The sequence below is a fragment of the Paroedura picta genome, chromosome 7 (genome assembly GCF_049243985.1).
Source record: "Paroedura picta isolate Pp20150507F chromosome 7, Ppicta_v3.0, whole genome shotgun sequence".
NCBI lineage: Eukaryota > Metazoa > Chordata > Lepidosauria > Squamata > Gekkonidae > Paroedura > Paroedura picta.
In genome coordinates, this window is record NC_135375.1 from 309745 (window position 1) to 327964 (window position 18220).

At 44.8% G+C, this 18220-nt stretch overlaps 1 protein-coding gene across 1 annotated transcript in view; it reads right to left on the reverse strand.

Moving 5' to 3' along the window:
* LOC143841700 (phosphatidylinositol 3-kinase catalytic subunit type 3) overlaps positions 1-18220 on the reverse strand; it is a 51616-nt gene that overhangs the window by 16072 nt on the left and 17324 nt on the right. Inside the window, exons 7-19 of the mRNA XM_077346379.1 lie at positions 16122-16193; positions 13960-14064; positions 12814-12906; positions 11946-12131; positions 10544-10698; positions 9879-9969; positions 9437-9504; positions 8786-8891; positions 8056-8172; positions 6793-6924; positions 3509-3637; positions 2405-2474; positions 563-627 (exon numbers count right to left, since the gene is read on the reverse strand). Of these exons, the coding sequence (XP_077202494.1) occupies positions 563-627; positions 2405-2474; positions 3509-3637; positions 6793-6924; positions 8056-8172; positions 8786-8891; positions 9437-9504; positions 9879-9969; positions 10544-10698; positions 11946-12131; positions 12814-12906; positions 13960-14064; positions 16122-16193 (1389 nt within the window). The remainder of the gene's footprint in view (positions 1-562; positions 628-2404; positions 2475-3508; positions 3638-6792; positions 6925-8055; positions 8173-8785; positions 8892-9436; positions 9505-9878; positions 9970-10543; positions 10699-11945; positions 12132-12813; positions 12907-13959; positions 14065-16121; positions 16194-18220) is intronic.

Genomic DNA, 18220 nt, shown 5'->3' on the forward strand with positions numbered 1-18220 from the left:
CTGAGGAACTGGCCGGCCCCCTGTGTGAGACAGGAAGCTGGACTAGGTAGACCACTGGTCTGATCCAGCAGGGCTCTCCTGATGTCCTTAGGAAGACCTCGTCCTTTCTGCCCTGTTGCTGGTCCTCCTGAGGAACTGGCTAGCCCCTGTGTGAAACAAGAAGCCGGACTAGGTAGACCACTGGTCTGATCCAGCAGGGCTCTTCTGATGTTCTTATGGGCCTTCCTGAGGAACTGGCTGGTCCTTCTGTGGGAGAAGATGCTGGACTAGATGGACCCTCACTGGTCTGATTCAATCATGTTTGCCTAGAGGCTTACAGCTATTCTGACGGCAGGTTGTGTCTGTTCTCTTCACCCAAACTTTGAAACAAAGATTTAATTTCCTTTCAGGGCTCTCACTGGACAATTCCGCATGAGCAGTAAAGCCTGAAGTGGCACCTCTATGGACCCATGGCTAACCACACTGGGACTCCCAAGGCCCCCGGGCATGCAAACATGCCCTCCCACACTCGTCTGGGGTACCTCCTGTGCCCGCCCCAGGTAAACCATCCGGAGTTACACACCTGTATGCTTTCCTCGGTAGCAAGGACTTCTGCGACGGGAACAGACTGAATGAACTGCATGAAACCTGCAGAGATGGGGAGAGAACTTCAAAATGTGCCCAGAAAACACAAAGGGGCTGAGGGCAGGAGCAGGTCTCCCTCTCTTTTGTATCTTGATTTGTTGTGCATCAAATATGCAAACCCTGCCCCTGACCCATTCATTTAATCACTCTGCAAGATCTAGTAAGGATTCTTATTTGTCATTTGTAATTGATAATTTGCCATTTATATATTTATATATATCGCCCTTCCCTACGGCTCAGGGCGGTTTACATAAAAGACCATTTACATAGAAAAATATCAATAAAACAGATAACAATAACATACCATTTAGAACAGCATTCAACAAACAATAACATTGACAAGCCCTAGGGAGGTTCGATCCCTTAGTCCGGGGGGGGGACGGGGACCTGTCGATGTTTTGAGTCAGTCGGACTCAAGCAAAAATCTTTTTGCTACCTTGATGCACAAAAGATCCTGGCTGCTGTTACCATACATTTAACAACCTCACGGTACATTTCAATACTATTTGTTACTATATTTAATATAATATATGTTTGGGATCCACTGCAAATGTGGTTTTCAATCTCTTTTGCATTTCATCATGAATCATAGAATCATAGATTTGGAAGGGATCTCCGGGATCATCTTCCAACCCTCTGCACAATGCAGGACACTCAAACTACCTGCCTACCCACAGGGACCTCAATTTCAAGCCCAAGTGTCCCCTCCACCAAAAATCTTCAGAATCCACCCTGTCCTGGAGGAAATTAACCTACAATGGCGATTAGCAATCCCCTGGGTATGCAAGTTAGGGCCATAAGAAACAAGCACTGGCACATCCCATCCTGCCCACCCACTCACAATCCACTGTTTCCTCATCTTCTGACAAGTCCACCACATGTGATAAAATGATGCATTTATTTCATAACTTTTCCAACATTTCCCATTGTGACTATATTATAATATATATTATATTGATTGGTAAGGTGATTGAAATAACTGATTTATATGAAGTATATGTAAACTATGGAAACACTTGGGGGATGGGGATACAAGGCTCTATCATAGTACTCATGAGGTGAAAGGGAAAAAAATATATGATAAAAGTATGTGGAATTTTGTGACATGAACTTCAGTGCGCAAACTATAAACAGGGCAAAATGCATCACGAAATTTGCTTCATGGCTTGGTCCATGACCATCTTCTAGTTATAACATGGACCAGTTTGAGACATAGTTTATGGGTGGCATCTAAACACCATGTGCATTCTGAGCATCTCCAATGATACAAAGGAACTGGTCAGAAAATGGGGGGTGGGGGGAGGAGGGACAAAATTACTCCTGAATCAAACAAGAGATTAGAATCCTGATGGAAGACTGACATCAGGGTTCTAATCCGTCTCTCAGCCCTGGGGTTCACTTGATGACCTTGGGCCCCTCACTCCCTCTCTGACCTATTCTACTTCACGAGGTTCACATGAGGATGAAATGAGGAACAGAGAACCAAGCATGCGTGTCCGAGCTCTCCGGAAGAAGGGCAGGACAATATATGTCCCAGCCAGAGAGAACCTCTCAGGTGCATTTTGATCGGTAACAGATTTCCAAAAACATAAGATCGGGCCCTGAAATAACTCCCCCTCCTTTCACATATCCCTCCCCGCCCTGGTGGCATTTCTTAAACACACAGACGTCAAAATGTTCTGACTTGGTGCCATTTTCCTTGGCTGTGATGCATTCCGAACTGTCGGAAGAGCAACGTATGGGAGTCTTCATAAAGCCCATCGCAACGAAGGGACCGTACCGTGCTTCGTGCTCGTAGCCAAGACCTTGTACGGGGTTAGCTTCAAATCCAGATTCTCCTTGCGTAAGAGCTGCGGACAAAGCAGAAGGGTGAGGAGAAGGCAAGGAGGAGACACAGTTTGCTAACATCCCCCGGCTTTGCTTGTGAGAACATCATGAGCATCTCCATCTTGGGAGGTTTTCAAGCAGAGGTGAGATGGCTGGCAGACAGCACTGCTATGAACGGGAGAAGGGAGCGTAGGAAGGGTTGGCCCAGTGCTCGGTTGACATGGCCTTTCCTTCCGCGTCCAGGGTAATGCCGATGGCTACCTTCGGGTCAGGAAGGAACTTTTCTCTGGGCCAGACAGCAGGGCACAGAGCACGGTCCTGCACTAGTTTGAGAACCACCACAGCGTGGTGTAGTGGCTAAGACTGGCAGCTTCTAATCTGGTAAGCCGGGTTTGATTCCCCACTCCTCCTCCACATGCAGCCAGCTGGGTGACCTTGGGCTAGCCACAGTCCTGTTAGAGCTGTTCTCACAGAGCAATCCTATCAGAGCTCTCTCAGCCCCCCCTACCTCACAGGGTGTCTGTTGTGGGGAGAGGAAGTGAAGGCGATTGGAAGCCATTTTGCGACTCCTTCAAGCAGAAAAAAGCGGGGTATAAAAGCCATCTCTTCTACATGGCACTCAGTTTTCTTTTTTTGTTTTGAAAAGAGAAATAAAAGTGTAATAGAACTATAGGAAGGGGTCTGTACGCATGATTCTTGAGAATTTGCTACTCTCAGTCTAGCTGATTGGTCTTATAACGCCATATAGACCGATGCAGGAAGTAACTCGTTTTGACTTTTAACTTTTTAATTGATGTTTTATAATGAAATTGTGCTTATTTTACTATGTTGTTGTTTATTCTTTGTTGTGCACCATCCCAAGTTGGCTAAACCGAGAGAGACGGTCTATAAATCAAATTATAAATAAATAAAAATGATATTATTCAAATTCTTTCTTCCATCTCCCTCCCTCCCTCCCTCCCTTCCCCTTCTTTATGCCCAGTTTTCAGTCACTGGTTGTAAAATGGCCCTCCCTTTAATAAAAATTTCCTAGAGAGGCAAAACAGAAATTTGTCACCTTATCCATGAGTGAAATAATCTGGAGAATTAGCTGATCTTGTCGCAAATCATCCCCGTGTTTGAAGATTACAGGATATTTGCCCCCATCTTCTGTCTTGAAGAATAATTGGGCCGGCATCAGCGCACTCTGGTGGGTGGAAAGAAAGAAAGAAAGAAAGAAAGAAAGAAAGAAAGAAAGAAAGAAAGAAAGAAAGAAAGAAAGAAAGAAAGAAAGAAAGAAAGAAAGAACGAAAGAAAGAAAGAAAGAAAGAAATCTGTGAGCAAAAAGTAATCGTCATCTATTGGACTTTTGGAAATTAGAAGACAAAGGGTCACGAATTCCATTCAAGGCATTAAAGAGCAATCTTCATACTCTCATCCAAGATGACGGTCCTAAATTAGAAGAGGCACTAACACCAAGCTGCTCATTTTATCCACTTGGATCTACTTGAGTTAATGATCAAAATTGCCCAGGAATGCCTGATCCGGTTAGATTTCAGAAGCTTAGCAAGGCCGACTTTAGCTACCATTCGAAAGGGAGATTCTCCAAGGATTTGTGTGGCAGTTCCTCCAAGGAACACTAGGGGTCAGGACACAGAGGCAAGCCTTCGTTTTGGGGATTTTTATGGGGTACTACTATGTAATCCGCCTTGAGTCCAAGGAGGAAGGCGGACTATACCAGGGGTAGTCAACCTGTGGTCCTCCAGATGTCCATGGACTACAATTCCCATGAGCCCCTGCCAGCGTTTGCTGGCAGGGGCTCATGGGAATTGTAGTCCATGGGCATCTGGAGGACCACAGGTTGACTACCCCTGCTTTAAAGTATACACCGGCTTTTGGCTCTGCACTGTAGCGATGCTAGTAACCCAACTGCTCCCCCAGGCTCAAAACGGTTCAGGATCCTTGCTATAGCACAACAATGTCCTCCCAAGGGAGGGCGTGGCCTGCAGAAGACAAGAAAGAAACACAAAGCGGAAAAAGATATCACTGTCTCACCGAAACTTTAAAAAAAAAAACCACAACGAAGGGAAGAATAACATTAAAGGCAGTTAGCTGTCCGCCCTCATTAACTTAGCGAAGGAGCCAGCCCCATTTAAAATGCCCTTTCTGAACGGCCCTAATTTGTTTAGCTGGCAATCCGTCCCTCACGAAAAGGACGGAAAGAAAAATCAATGGTTGCCTGCCCAGATATTTATTGGTCTGGAGAGTGGAGTTGGGAAGGAAATGCGATGTCTCTTCTGATATTCAAAGAATCATCCCCGACCTCCCTGGTAGAGACCACAGAGATCGACCAGTTGAGCTTCTTTATGTCTCCCCCGTGATCTTAATTTCATGGCAGGAGCGTAGGACATATTCTAGCAAAATATCTGCTTATTTGTTTAATCATGGCAGGGAAAGAGATTTCTTTTCCCCTTGAGAAATGTGCAAGAGCCTGATGGCACCTTGATGAATGAGCTTTCGTGGGAGACCCGACGAAGTGAGCAGTAATTCACGAAAGCCCGTGTCCTGCCACTAGGTTTGGTTGTCTTTCGGGTGCTCCTGGAGTCTGGCTCTTTTCTCCTGCTACAGACGGACCAACGGTTGGATATTTAGCAGGGCAGACAAAGTGCGGTGGCATTATGCAGCACAGACACATGTATGTGTTTAACTTCCAAGGAAAAGGTTTCACTTTATCATTAGGGAAAGGGTCACATGGAGAGAAAAAAAAACAACAACAGCCATTCAACTGACCCATCCTTCTAGTTCTGTCTACTGCATCTCCCCCCAATTCTGGGGCATTTCATCTAACTATAAACTTCTACCTGCTTATCTTTTTCAGCTGGATTCTCATTTGGCTAGGAGGGCCTTCCTTCTTGCCAGAATCAATTCCTTTCTCTCAAGCATGTCCTGGGGTAGATTCCATCAGATTCCCACCTTTAGAAGACTCTGTTTACATGGTTGTAAAATCCAGGACACTATCACATATTGTTTTGGAGTGTCCAGTCTTTTTCCCCCAATGAGCTTCGATCCAGTCATATCTGATGGATTTAAATTTTAAAGTCAGTTCTAAATCCCTCATCATCAAATTAATGCTTTCAGAAAAGGATCCCATTAAATTTACCAGGGTAGCCGGTGCCCTTGGAAGCATGCTCCAAATAAATAAATTCTGTTTGCTAGTGCGGGAACATAATCTTGTCTAATCTATTTTGTTTCCTTGGATTGTGATTGTGAATGCCAGTAAAGTTTGTCTGAGTCTGAGTCTGCTGAATCTTGTTTGTCTGTTCTAAGTTTGCTTTGAACTTACAGAACTTCAGATTAACCCTTTTGCAACCAGAGGGATATCTGAAAAACTCCCAGCACCGGCATGATTTCCAGTTTTGATCTACTCCTTCAGAAAGTAACGATTGGACCAACGGTTGGATATTTAGCAGAGCAGACAAAATGTGGAGGAATTATGCATCACAGATACATGTTATGTATTTAACTTCCAAGAAAAAGGTCACATGGAGAGAAAACAACAACCATCCAACTGACCCATCTTTCTAGTTCTGTCTACTGCATCTTGTTTGTCTGTTCTATTTCTGACCCACCCGAGGAGATAAATGGACGTTTCCCCAAAAGCCCCATCCCCTTTTGGGTGGGAAGAACCTACACTATCCATCACTGGTCTTCTGCTAAGCTTACCATTAGTTTATAGAACTTTAGGTTAACCCTTTTGCAAGCAAAGGAATATCTGCAAAACTCCAACATGGTTTCCAGTTTTGATCTACTCCTTGAGAAAGAAACAATTGGACCAACAGTTGGATATTTAGCGGAGCAAAATGCGGTGGCATTATGCAGCACAGACACGTGTATGTGTTTAACTTCCAAGAAAAAGGTTTTACTTGACATTAGGGAAAGGGTCACATGGAGAAAAAAATAACAACCATCCAACTGGTCCGTATTTCTATTTCTGTCTGCTGCATTTTGTTTGTCTGTTCTATTTCTAATCTCCCCTCCCCCCGAGGAGAGAAATGGACGTTTCCCCCAAAGCCCCAAAGTTGGGAAGAACCAACATTATCCACCATGGGACTTCTGCTAAGAGCTTACAGAACTTTAGATTACCCTTTTTGCAACCAAAGGAATATTTGCAAAACTCCAACGCCAACATGGTTTCCAATTTTGATCTACTCCTTGGGAAAGAAACGCTCACACAAGCCTATCAAATCAATCCAACTGACTAGGAGGCTGGACTGAGATACACCCAAATCCTTCAACAGCCAGCCTGCTCACCACCATCCGACTCCCAAGCAACGTGGTCCAGAACAGAGCCATGGAGTTTACCTTGAACAGGGTAGCTTTCTCGGGGATGATCCCTTTAATCTTCACCTGAGGCTCCAGAGGTAGCGGAATGGGCTCCATGTCTGCCAAGTTCATTTTTTCATTGTCGGCCAACAAGGACTGTAGCCGCTCATTCTGTCAAACAAGGAGGACGGGTCACCAACCGTGTTTGCATGGAAAGGAGAACAGGCAACCAAAGCAGAATCTCTTTTCATTCCGTGATGCAAGATGTCGATCAGGTTTTATCGTGCAATATGACCATATACGATCATTTTCACACACACCAGGTCCCAAATTGGCCAATGATGGGCCTGGAGGGGGTGGGAAGGGGAGGGGCCCTGGGTGGGCATGTCCACAGCTCTGCTTCCCAACCATATTCTGCACAATCGTGCCACTTTGGGAGTTTCTCGAAGCCTGAAGAATTTTTCAGGGGTTTCTTAAGGGTCAAAGAGTTGAGAAAGCTTTATGAATATGCTGGGAGCTTGGACCATCACGGTCAGTATTGTCTACTCAGACTGGCAGCTGCTCTCCAGGGTCTCAGGAAGAGGTCTTTCCTGTCATTTCATGCATGACCCATTTAACTGAAGATGGCAGAGACTGAACCTGGGACCTTCTGCATTCCTAACAGATATCATATCAATGATCCACCAAGCTCTTTCACATCACCTCCTGCTTGGTCCTTTCAACTGGAGATGCTGGGGATTGAACCTGGGACCTTTGACATGCCAAGCAGATGCTCGGGTGAAGAGCTAGTGGGATCTTTCCAATCAACCTCCTGACTGGTCCTTTTAACTGCAGATGCTGGAGATTGAATCTAGGACTTTCTGCAGGCCAAGCAGATGCTCTGGTGATGAGCTAGTAGGGTCTTTCCTATCGACTCCTGCTTGGTTCTTTTAACTGGAGATACCAGGCACTGGACTTGGGACATTCTGCATGCTAAACTGATGTTCTACCAATGAGCCACTGCCTGGTTCTTTTAACTGGACATGCTGGGGATTGGACCTAGGGACCTTCTGCAGGCCAAGCAGATATTCTACCACTGATCCAGAGTGAGGGAACAGGTAATAGAGATTCCATATCAAGAGGTGTAAATATCAAACTATGGTTGTCTCGGGACCTGAATTAATCTCGCAAGTCCTTCCTGGGTGTCAGAAAACATTCTTTGGCAAAGTATGAATTATTATTCTTGCATAAAGACATTTCTCTACAGACCAGGAAGGAAGGGATGGGGAGTGGGGAGTGAGGAGTGAGGAGAACACAGACAACCTTTTTCTTCCGGTTCCCGCTTTCCCGTTGCACGGCTTTCATGAGGTGCACCAGTCGATCCACGAACGTTTGCTGGGCCGCCAAGGAGGAGCGCATCACCCTGACAGATTTATCGCCCTGAGTCAACGCAGAGGGAGACAAAATCCTATTGCTGTCATTATTCTGACCAGAACAGGCACAACAGTGATTATTGCTCTCAAAATGGGCAAATAATAAACTCTGCTCACTCAAAAGGGAATGCCCACCCTCCAGGGTCCCCCTTTCATTTTCCTCAGCAAAACGCAGACAAGAAATCCCTGAACACTGGCAGCTGATGGTTGACAACCTGACCTTTCAGCTCTTTGATAACGGTGTCAACAACAATCATTCCGGATTCAACTCTTGGTGTGACCCAAAACAAATTATATCTCTCAGCCTAGCCTATCTGTTGTTGCTGTGTGGATTAAGAAGAAGAGTTGCTTTTCACTACCCAAAGGGATCTCAAAATGGCTGATAATCGCCTTCCCTTCCTCTCCCCACAATAGACACCCTGTGAGGGAGGGAGGGGGGGCGGAGTGAGCTCTGAAAGAACTGAGAATGGCCCAAGGGCACCCAGCTGGCTGCACGTGGAGGAGTGGGGAACCAAACCCGACTCTCCAGATTACAGGCCGGCACTCTAAATTGGGGAGGGGGAGCAACTGGAGAGAAAATCACAATAGAAATTAAAAAAACAGAAATCCGTAAATGTTACCTTTAGCAGAGCTTGGCTGAACCTCCGTGTGACATTCAGGTACATTTCGTGAGTCCTCGGATCTCTCTGCTGGGTGTCTTGATCCTCACATTCCACGATCACATACCTGTTAAGGATACACACAACCTCAACATGACGACAACCAGCAGGGGATACAGATGGGCCATCTTCTATTATTTTATAAATTTAGAACGAGCTGTTTTTTCTACCTCACTTTTCACTACCAGGAGTCCCAAAACAGCTTACAGAAAACTTTCCCCTTCCTCTCTCCACAACAAACCAGCGTTGTTGGTGGGGCTGAGAGAGCTGTAAGAGAACTGCTCTGTGAGAACAGCTCTAGGAGACCTGTGACTGGTCCAGGGTCACCCAAGCTGGCTGCATTCTGGCTCTCCTTACTAATGCTCTGCTCCAATTTTCTGCCCTCACAAGGTCAACCAAGGCAGTTTACAAATTACAAATATCCATAATAAAGATGGGCCATCGGCCTGATCCAACATGGCTTCTCTTATGTTCTCTTAAGGACACCTGAATTATAGAACCGTAGAAGGGATACCCAGGGTCATCTCGTCTAAACCCCTGTACAATGCAGGAATTCACAACTCCCTGCCCACCCACAGGGACCCCGATTCCACGCCCAAGAATTGGACTTACCAATATAAGTAGTTGGCCAGTGTGGAATTCTTGCAAGCTCGGGAGATCAGAAATGTGCAAAGGTCTTGCTAACGGTGAATTAATAAAGAAAGAAAGCTTTATTGGTCACGGTGGAAGAGCCACAAGTTGACTGCTGCAGAGAATCCATAAAACGAACCAGGCATGTGTTGACTTGGTCCCACCTTCCTGCCTTATAAACTGGAACAATCCAAACTCGAGCCTCGGTTGTGATGATTTCACAAAGGTTTCGGCTTAGCCCCGCCCTCCCCTCCTCGAGAGGCAAAGCTGACCCTCCCCGCCACGCCACGCACTGGCTGCCTCAGGTTTCAGTGCTCGCCTGTGCCACCGTACCACACGCGTTTGTGCTTGAGACAAAATTCAAAACAGCAACTCTCTAACTAGTTCACTCCACTGCTACGATATATTTCAGAGCTTTACTTACTTCTAGGTTTTCACTGTCCACGGGCTCCTTGGCTTTTGATGCAGGAGGTGGGGAAGAGACCAAGGGAAGCGGACTGGTGATGATCTGAGAACTGGGGAAAATAATAAAGGTTTAGGCGTGGGAATCCTAGAGTAAGGGTCCAAGAGACTGAGGGGGTGACACGACAGAGGCTTACAAAATTATGCATGGGGTAGAGAAGGAAGAGAAAGAGATACCTTTCAGCCTTTCTCACTGTACGAGAACTCATGAAATGAATGAGCAGTAAGCTTAGAACAGATCCGAGGAAATATTTACACGAAGAGTAATTAACGTGTGGAATTCACTGCTGCAGGAAGCGGTGGCAGAACAGGCAGCTTCAAGAGTGGATTGGAAAGGTCCATGAGTGGCTATTAGACACAAGGTATAGATGGAACACCCTGTCTGGGGCAGTGAAGCCCTGTCTTCTTGGTGCTTTGGGGAGGGGGGCACAATGGGAGGGCTTCTGGAGTTGTGGCCCTGCTGGTGGACCTCCTGATGACCCCTGGGTTTTGGCCACTGAGTGGCCCAGAGTGTTGGAATGGACAGACCATTGGCCTGATCCAACATGGGTTTTCCTATGTTCTGTTGAGATTCATAGTTTGGAATTCGTTTCAGGGGGTAGCGCTGTTTGTCTTTCAGACATCTACCTGTCTATTTCTGCCGTCGTCGTGCTTGACGTCACGGTGCTCTCCGACATGGAACCCTGGCTGTCCTTCTTGGTGGGTTCCAACCCGTTCTTGATGTCCTCAAAGTTCTCATATTTCAGCGCCTGGACGAGCTGCAGCAGGTACATCAGCAGATCCTTAGAGGAAGCAAAAACGAGGAGGGCAATGAGAGAGTGGTCCAGAAGTGCCAGGAAAGCAGGACGTTAAGCTAGTTTGTCAAGGAGAGGGGTTAGCTAAGGGGGGGGGGGGAGTGGAGGGCATGAATTGGAACGAAAGCACCCCTACTCCAGTGATGTCAAGAGAGGTTTCTGGAGATGGGTTTTATGCTGCACGGGTTTCAATGGGACACGGATCTAGTCCTCTTTCACAGCAAGCCTTCGCATGTCAGGAATCAAAAGGTTGGGCAGAAAAAAATATTAAAATAAATGTAAGTTTCTTTCTCCACGGCAGAATAAATTAATAAATGAATGCATTTATATTTATTTATAGTTCAATTTATATCCAACCACTCCCATATAGTGTCTCAGGGCAGGTTAATAAATGAATGAATGAATGAATGAATGAATGAATGAATCAATCAATCAATCAATCAATGCATGCATGAATGAATGAATGAATCAATTAATGCATTTATATTTATTTATAGTACAATTTATATCTAATCACTCCCATATACTCTCTCAGGGCAGGTCAATGAATGAATGAATGAATGAATGAATGAATGAATGAATGAATGAATGAATCAATCAATCAATCAATCAATCAATGCATGCATGAATGAATCAATCAATCAATGAATGCATTTATATTTATTTATAGTACAATTTATATCTAATCACTCCCATATACTCTCTCAGGGCAGGTCAATGAATGAATGAATGAATGAATGAATGAATGAATGAATGAATGAATGAATGAATGAATGAATGCATTTATATTTATTTATAGTACAATTTATATCTAATCACTCCCATATACTCTCTCAGGGCAGGTCAATGAATGAATGAATGAATGAATGAATGAATGAATGAATGAATGAATGAATGAATGAATGAATCAATGAATCAATGAATCAATGCATGAATCAATGCATGAATCAATGCATGAATCAATGCATGAATGCATTTATATTTATTTATAGTACAATTTATATCCAACCACTCCCATATAGCCTCTCAGGGCAGGTCAATGAATGAATGAATGAATGAATGAATGAATGAATGAATGAATGAATGAATGAATGGCAACTAGCCCCTGATAGACCTGTCCATTCCCCTGCTATCCCCCGCAAGGATCTGTAGACAAGTGGACTTGAGATCCAGGGCGTGGGGAAGGATTTTAGATGCCAGGAGAGCTCGGAAGGCAAACCCGCCCATTTCCGCACCTCATCGTCAGCCTGCTGCAACCTGGCGACTGCATAGCGGCGCACCGTTGGGTTCGTGAACTGCGAGGACAGAAGCTCCAAGCCGTCTTCCACATCCATGGGCTTCCACTTGCCCAAGAGCTCCAGGGCTTGTTTGGCTTCTTGCGGGAGGTGCCAGTTGACGCATTTCAAGAACTTGGTCAGAGCCTGAAACAGAAAGCCATAAACGGCTGAGCTTTCTCCAAGATTTAGAGTTTCAAACAGGTGCCGTCAAGCCAGGGTACCAGAGGGGGTTCAGGAGAAGAGGTGAAAGCAACTGAAGTTCCTTATCTTTACATCCAAATACCCTTTTTCATTTGGGGGCTTTGGCTCAGTGGTAGAACCTCGGCGTGGAATGCAAAAGTTCCCGGGTTCAATCCATGGGATTTGGTAGGAGGAAGAAGAAGAAGATGAAGTCTTATACCACACTTTTCGCTATCTAAAGTAGTCCTAAAGCAGCTTACAATTGCCTTCCCATCCTCCTGCCACAACAGACACCCTGTGAGAAAGAAGAGGCTGAGAGAGCTCTGACAGGACTGCTCTGTGAGAACAGCTCTAACAGGACTTTGAAGAGCCCCAAGGTCACCCAGCTGTGCGCATGTTGTAGGAGTGAGGAATCACACCCGGTTCACCAGATTAGAAGCCGCTGCTCTTAACCACTACACCGGACTGGAGGAAGGGGACACACTGGTATGCGTCAAAAGATTTTAAAATCCAAAGTAATACACTTCTGTGAATATTATGCTTTCTAATTCTCTATTCCTAAAGAAACTTCTTATCCAGAAAAGCACATGAAAGGAAGGAGGGGGAGAGAATATACTTTTTTTTACAAAAAGGATCTGATGCCTACCTTTTCTTGATTAGTGAGATAGTATCGGAATTTCCAGACGAGATCTTGCTCCTCGTGTGTCAGCTGCTTCGTGGGAGGGTAGCCCAGAATGATCTGAAGAAGAAAGAGCTTGTGTATTTCTCCGTTTCCATTTTTAGAACCCCCACCCCCTCGCCATAACCTGCACGGGGCTACCGGCCGATCCCAAATAAAAATGGATTAAACAGAACGGTGTCCTAAACTCTGCATTTTAAAAAATTGGTGGGTTTTTGGCTCTTAGAACCCAATCTCTGCTTCCAAAAAGAAGGCGGCACAATACCTGGTGAAAAATACTTGTGGAGCTGAAAGTAGATTCTTTACAATGAGAAGGGATCATGGCTCAGAGGTAGAGCCTCTGCTTGGCACACGGAAGGTCCCAGGTTCGATCCCTGGCATCTCCATTTCAAAGAACCAGGTAGAAGGGGATCGGAAAGATCTCCTCCTGAGACCCTGGAGAAGTGCTGCCAGTCTGAATAGATCAGGCTTTCTCAACCAGGGTTTCGTGAGGCCCTGGTTGTTTCGTCTCAACTAGGGTTTTCCTGAGTGGGTGGGAGTTAATATTGTAAATATATTTTAAATACTTGAAAATGGCTATCAGATCCCCTCTCAGTTGTCTCCTCTCTAGGCTAAACAGACCAAGCTCCCCCAACCTTTCTTCATAAGTCTTGGTCTCCAAAACCCTCACCATCTTTGTTACCCTCCTCTGGACAGTTTGTCAACATCCCTCATCAACTGGGGTGCCCAAAACTGAACACAGGACTCCAAGTGAGGCCGAACCAGAGCAGAGTAATGCGGTACCATCACCTCCCGTGATCTGGACACGATACTCCATTTGATACAGCCCAATTTGCCTTTTTGGCCACTGAGTCAGGGGCCTAATGCAGCTCTTGGGCCTGAGGTTGGGAAGCCCCACTCTATAGCATTTCTTCTTCCATTTCCTCCACAAAATTTCTCCAGTGCAGATTTAGAGAGAGTGTTTTAGCAAAAAGAGGGAGCAAGTACGTTCAGCAGTGGCTTATTCTTAGTTGCCCGAAAACTTCTCTCCTGGCCTGTTTCCAATCAACAGTAAAAGGCCCCTTCCAAGGTGGCCGCAGAGGCGGAGAACCAAAATGGCACCAAACGGCTTACGTTGAGCTGATCTCGCGTGGCAGCGTTGGGCTTGAGATCGTGGTCAGATGGTCCACTTCGTAAGCTTCGCGCCAGTTTGTGGTGTTTGCTTTCTACCAAGTTCTCCTGTGAGAGGGGGGAAATATTCCAAAGAATGAGCAGTTAGCCTGAAACGTAAAGACACACACACACAAGTCAAAGGGGTGTAAATTCAGTTCAGACATGACAGGAGCTGCCCCAGTGCTCTGGCATAGATTCTGCCAGCTCTAGTTTCTGGAAATGCTGAGGATGGTAGTGGCCAGAACCGCCCCCCCCCACACACACACATGCACACACACACTTTGAGCAGGTAGTTTACAGACAGCACAAACATAGACAGCACATGAAGAGGAAGAGGAAGAAGAAGAGGAAGAAGAAGAAGAAGAAGAAGAGGAGGAGGAGGAAGAAGAAGAAGAGGAGGAGGAGGAAGATGAAGAAGAAGAAGAGGAAGAGAAAAAGGTAGAGGAAGAAGAAGAAGAAGAAGAAGAAGAAGAAGAAGAAGAAGAAGAAGAAGAAGAAGAAGAAGAACAACAACAACAACAACAACAACAACAACAAGAACAAGAGTTGGCTTTTTTTTGTGATGCTTTTCTCTACCAGGTGTCTCAAAGCAGCTTATGGTCGCCTTCTCTTTCCTCTCCCCACAACAGACACTCTGTGTGATAGGTGTAGAATCATAGAATCCTAGAGTTGGAAGGGGCCATACAGGCCATCTAGTCCAACCCCCTGCTCAATGCAGGATTAGCCCTAAGCATCCTAAAGCATCTCAGGTGAGGCTGAGAGAGCCAAGGTCACCCAGCTGGCTGCATGTGAAGGAGCAGGGAATCAACCCCGGCTGACCAGATTGGAAGCCACTGCTCTTAACCACTACACCAAACTGGTTGTTAAAATGGACAATGAATTAAACAGCAAATACATTTAAACACAAAGGTGGGCATCCTGCTCCCAAGCAAAAACATGGAAGCCAGCCCGATGTCAGGCCTCCAGGTCTTACCTGGACTCTTCAGATTACATTCGTGAGATTGCAAGGGCTGATACACAAGCATATCTCTCCCCATGCAAAACAGGAATGCGTATCTTTGAGACAACAGGCTCTCCAGGAAAGTTGCCACTAATCTCATCAATGTTCAATATCTCCTTCCCTTCACCCCCACAGAATTCACTTAGCGATCTCTAACGGCAGGTTCCACCTCCACAATTTACTGTTCTGTAATGCAGAGGTTGTCAAGTTACATTAATATCTCTGGTTTGTGGGAAACTTCCAAGGATCCATCATGGATTTTGGCCTCACTCCACACCAGGCATACCATTTCTTGGTTGATATAACCATTTTTAGGCACGCGTGTGTCATGTCATGCGTGTGAGGTATTTTAAAAAATTAAAAATAAAGGGTTAATTGCAAATTTAGAACTAAAGTGGAATTAAAATGTATACCATAAGGAGGGGAAAGTAATTTAAAATTGCATATAGTTAATTTATAGTAGTATAGAGTTTTATATAGATATTTAATAATTTATATAGATAATTTGCAACGGTATGTAGATATATATTTAATGTCGTATCAGTTAAACAAGGGTAAAAAATGTTTATATAAAGAAATGGAATTTGAACAATAATATTTAAAATATGAATTTGTACTTCATTGTGAGCTATTTAATGGGTTTTTAAATAGATTTTGATAGCTTAGTGCTTATTGTACGTAATGAGATGGTTAATATGGTAATGATGAAAAATAATATAGTGGTAACACAGATTAGCTGTAATTTTAGAAATAACTGAACAAAGGGTTATTACAAAAAATATGATAACAACCTTGGGGAGAAATGTTCAGCTTGTCTGTCTAATATATGGTGCGGTTTACAGTAATATTTGAATAATATGAATTATTATATATAACCTTTTTTCCTTTTATGTTTCCCTTCTACGTTTCTTTCATATTTCTCTCTCTTCTTTTCAAAATAAAAAGTACTTTAAAAATACAGAAAAAAACTTTTTTGTGTGTGACTTTTGGTCAAATGGGTTGACCAATAAAGGAAGACAAAGGAATAATTTGGGGGTTTTGTGTCATTAAAAACAAAAGGAACACCCCTCCCTTATCTTTCTCCACCACCACCACCACCACGGCCCTGCAGATAATAACTTACCATAGACATCTGGGGATCGGGAACTTTAACAATCTCCGAGCTGGTTAAAATTGGGGACGACTCATCGCCATCCTAGACAACAAAGTAAGACAAAGAATCACATTAAATGTCTCCAGTTTTAGAAGACCAGAGTGAAGAGCCACAGCTACTGAAAGTACACCAGTAGAAAGACATGGCTGCCAACTCCTGGCAGGGATGTTCCTGAAGGTTTGGGGGTGGAGCTTAAGAGGGCACGGGTTACAACGAGGTATAAAGGACACCCTCTAGAGCGGCCATTTTCTCTCATCTGGAGGCTGGTTGTAATACCGGGGGACCGCCAGGCTAGAAGAAATAACAGAAGGATGTAGTTTGCAGCAATGGAAAAAATGTTTGAGGCAAAAATAAACCAAAATCATATATCGGAAGGTATTTTAAATAAGTCCTTCAAAACAGGAATATGCTTCTTCAAAGATAGATTCCCCCCCCCCGCCAATAAATGTCAATATCAGTTGTTAATAGTCAATGTAACAGAAATAGACAAAAAAAAGTCTAACAACTTCCAGTAAAGTTTATTTCAACCTTTATATAGCCTTCATAGAACCATAGAGTGGGAAGGGGCCCTCCAGCCCATCTAGTCCCACCCCCTGCTCAGTGCAGGGTCAGCCTCAAGCATCCAGGAGAAGGATCTGTCCAACGGCTGCTTGGAGACAGCCAGTGAGGGGGAGCTCCCCACCTCCTTAGACAGCCCCTTCCACTGCTGAACTAGACTCACAGAATCCTAGAGTGGGAAGGGGCCATGCAGGCCATCTAGTCCCACCCTCTGCTCTATGCAGGATCAGCCTCAATCATCCATGAGAAGGATCTGTCCAGCCTCTGCTTGAAGACCACCAGTGAGGGGGAGCTCCACACCTCCTTAGGCAGCGCATTCCACTGCTGAACTAGACTCACAGAATCCTAGAATGGGAAGCTGATGCATGATAGGCTCCACCTCCTGCAGTGGCCATTTTGTGTCTGGGGTGGAACCATACCCTCATGATGAAATCTGATGGAATCTGAGGATGTTTGTTAATTAACAATCTAGCCTCTTGCATAGAAATACCCTCCAGAGACAAACCATCATGTACTATGGATTTGACAGTATTAATCTCACGTTCCATTCTGCTCGGAGAATTTCGCGAGACTGAAAGTCACTTCATAGGCCAAGTTCTCTTAGCAGACCAGGTTCCCCAGAAGAGATTTCAGACTACTGAACTGTATCTGAACTCTAGGATGAGAAAGCTCACGCCTCGATTAAAACTTTGTTGGTCTTAAAAGTGCTACCGGATTCAAAATCAGTTCTGCTGCTTCAGACCAACATGGCTACCCGCTGGAATTACCCTAGGACTGAGTTTTCATTATTCTGGGGTAAGTCTCTCTTTATACAATTTATATTGTTTTACTCTTGACTCAGATTTCCATGTACAATCTGTTTTCTCAATAAAATTGAGGGTTGAGGGATTTGGGAATGTTCAGCCTGGAGAAAAGGAGGTTGAGAGGGGGCATGATAGCCCTCTTTAAGTATTTGAAAGGTTATCACTTGGAGGAGGGCAGGATGCTGTTTCTGCTGGCTGCAGAGGAGAGGACACGCAGTAATGGGTTTAAACTTCAAGTACAACAATATAGGCTAGATATCAGGAAAAAACTTTTCCCAGTCAGAGTAGTTCAGCAGTGGAATAGGCTGCCTAAGGAGGTGGTGAGCTCCCCCTCACTGGCAGTCTTCAAGCAAAGGTTGGAGACACACTTTTCTTGGATGCTTTAGGATGCTTAGGGCCGATCCTGCGTTGAGCAGGGGGTTGGACTAGATGGCCTGTATGGCCCCTTCCATCATTCTATGATTCTATGAAATTCTGGTTTCGTAGCCATTCAGAGAAGGCTGTTTACGCCATCTTTAAACGTAATATTAGAACGTAGTTTGTTTGATTTTTATTTTTGTACTTTTGGATTTAGAACCCCAAAGGGGCCTGCTCAAAAAAAATTCCAGCAAGATACACGTTGTTCTGTTTTCCCCCAGGCAAGGGAAGGAAACAACAGGGAGCAGCTGAGACAGTGAATCTGAAGACTTCTTAAATCACCGGCGCTTA